The sequence below is a fragment of the Fukomys damarensis genome, unplaced genomic scaffold, assembly GCF_012274545.1.
Source record: "Fukomys damarensis isolate Sample0158 unplaced genomic scaffold, DMR_v1.0_HiC HiC_scaffold_13, whole genome shotgun sequence".
Classification (NCBI taxonomy): domain Eukaryota; kingdom Metazoa; phylum Chordata; class Mammalia; order Rodentia; family Bathyergidae; genus Fukomys; species Fukomys damarensis.
Genome location: NW_022900925.1, coordinates 36,368,054 through 36,368,758, shown reverse-complemented (window position 1 = coordinate 36,368,758; position 705 = coordinate 36,368,054). Strand labels below are relative to the sequence as shown.

Here is a 705-nt window from a genome sequence, read left to right as displayed (position 1 = left end):
CCCTGCTCCCCACCTGCCTCCTCCGCCCCCAGAGGCTGAGGTCACTGCACCCCTGGGCCGGGTGGGGCTGGCGTTGGGGGTGGAGGCGCAGCCCCCAGGGGCTGTTGTCTTAGCAATTAGGTAACTGGGGACCTGGCTTTGCCAGAACGGGTTCCCAGGCCAGGCAGGACCTGTGGAGGCCACCGCCCCTGGGGATGGGGGTTTGGGGTGGTGGGCGTGGACCCCAGAAATGTGGCTGGGGTTGGGGGGCACAGGAGAGCCCACCTCTCACCCCACAGAAGCCCTGCCCAAGGAGGGGTTAGCACATCCGCTGTCCTGTCCCCCAGGTGTCCCTCAATGCATGGTTCTGGTCCACCATCTTCCACACTAGGGACACCGAGCTCACAGAGGTGAGTGGCACTGCCCGCCGTGCCCAAGGCTGGCAGAGGGGGCTTGCAATGCAGGGGTCAGCGCCCAGCCTCCTGAGCCTATGGGGCCTCGGAGGAGGAGGGGAATTGGGTGCCATTCACCAGCTAAGAAACGGGTGCGGCTGGGACCCGGCCCACAGCCATCCGTGCCAGGCAGTGCCGAGATCGGAGCCTGACCCCGAAGGCCTCCGGTGAACACAGGGTATCCGCTCAGTTGGCGGAGGGGCAGGTGTGGGCGCTGCCAGCGCCGGCCCTGCCCGCTCCCGTCCCCACCTCCCTGACGGGCGCTGTCATCCTC

At 67.8% G+C, this 705-nt stretch overlaps 1 protein-coding gene across 1 annotated transcript in view; it reads left to right on the top strand.

Moving 5' to 3' along the window:
- Nucleotides 1–677, top strand: part of LOC104859592 (post-GPI attachment to proteins phospholipase 3) — a 6,548-nt gene extending 5,871 nt beyond the window's left edge. Inside the window, exon 4 of the mRNA XM_019206907.2 lies at nt 327–677. Coding sequence (XP_019062452.1) covers nt 327–602 — 276 coding nt within the window. The 3' untranslated portion in view covers nt 603–677. The remainder of the gene's footprint in view (nt 1–326) is intronic.
- Nucleotides 678–705: the final 28 nt, after the last annotated feature.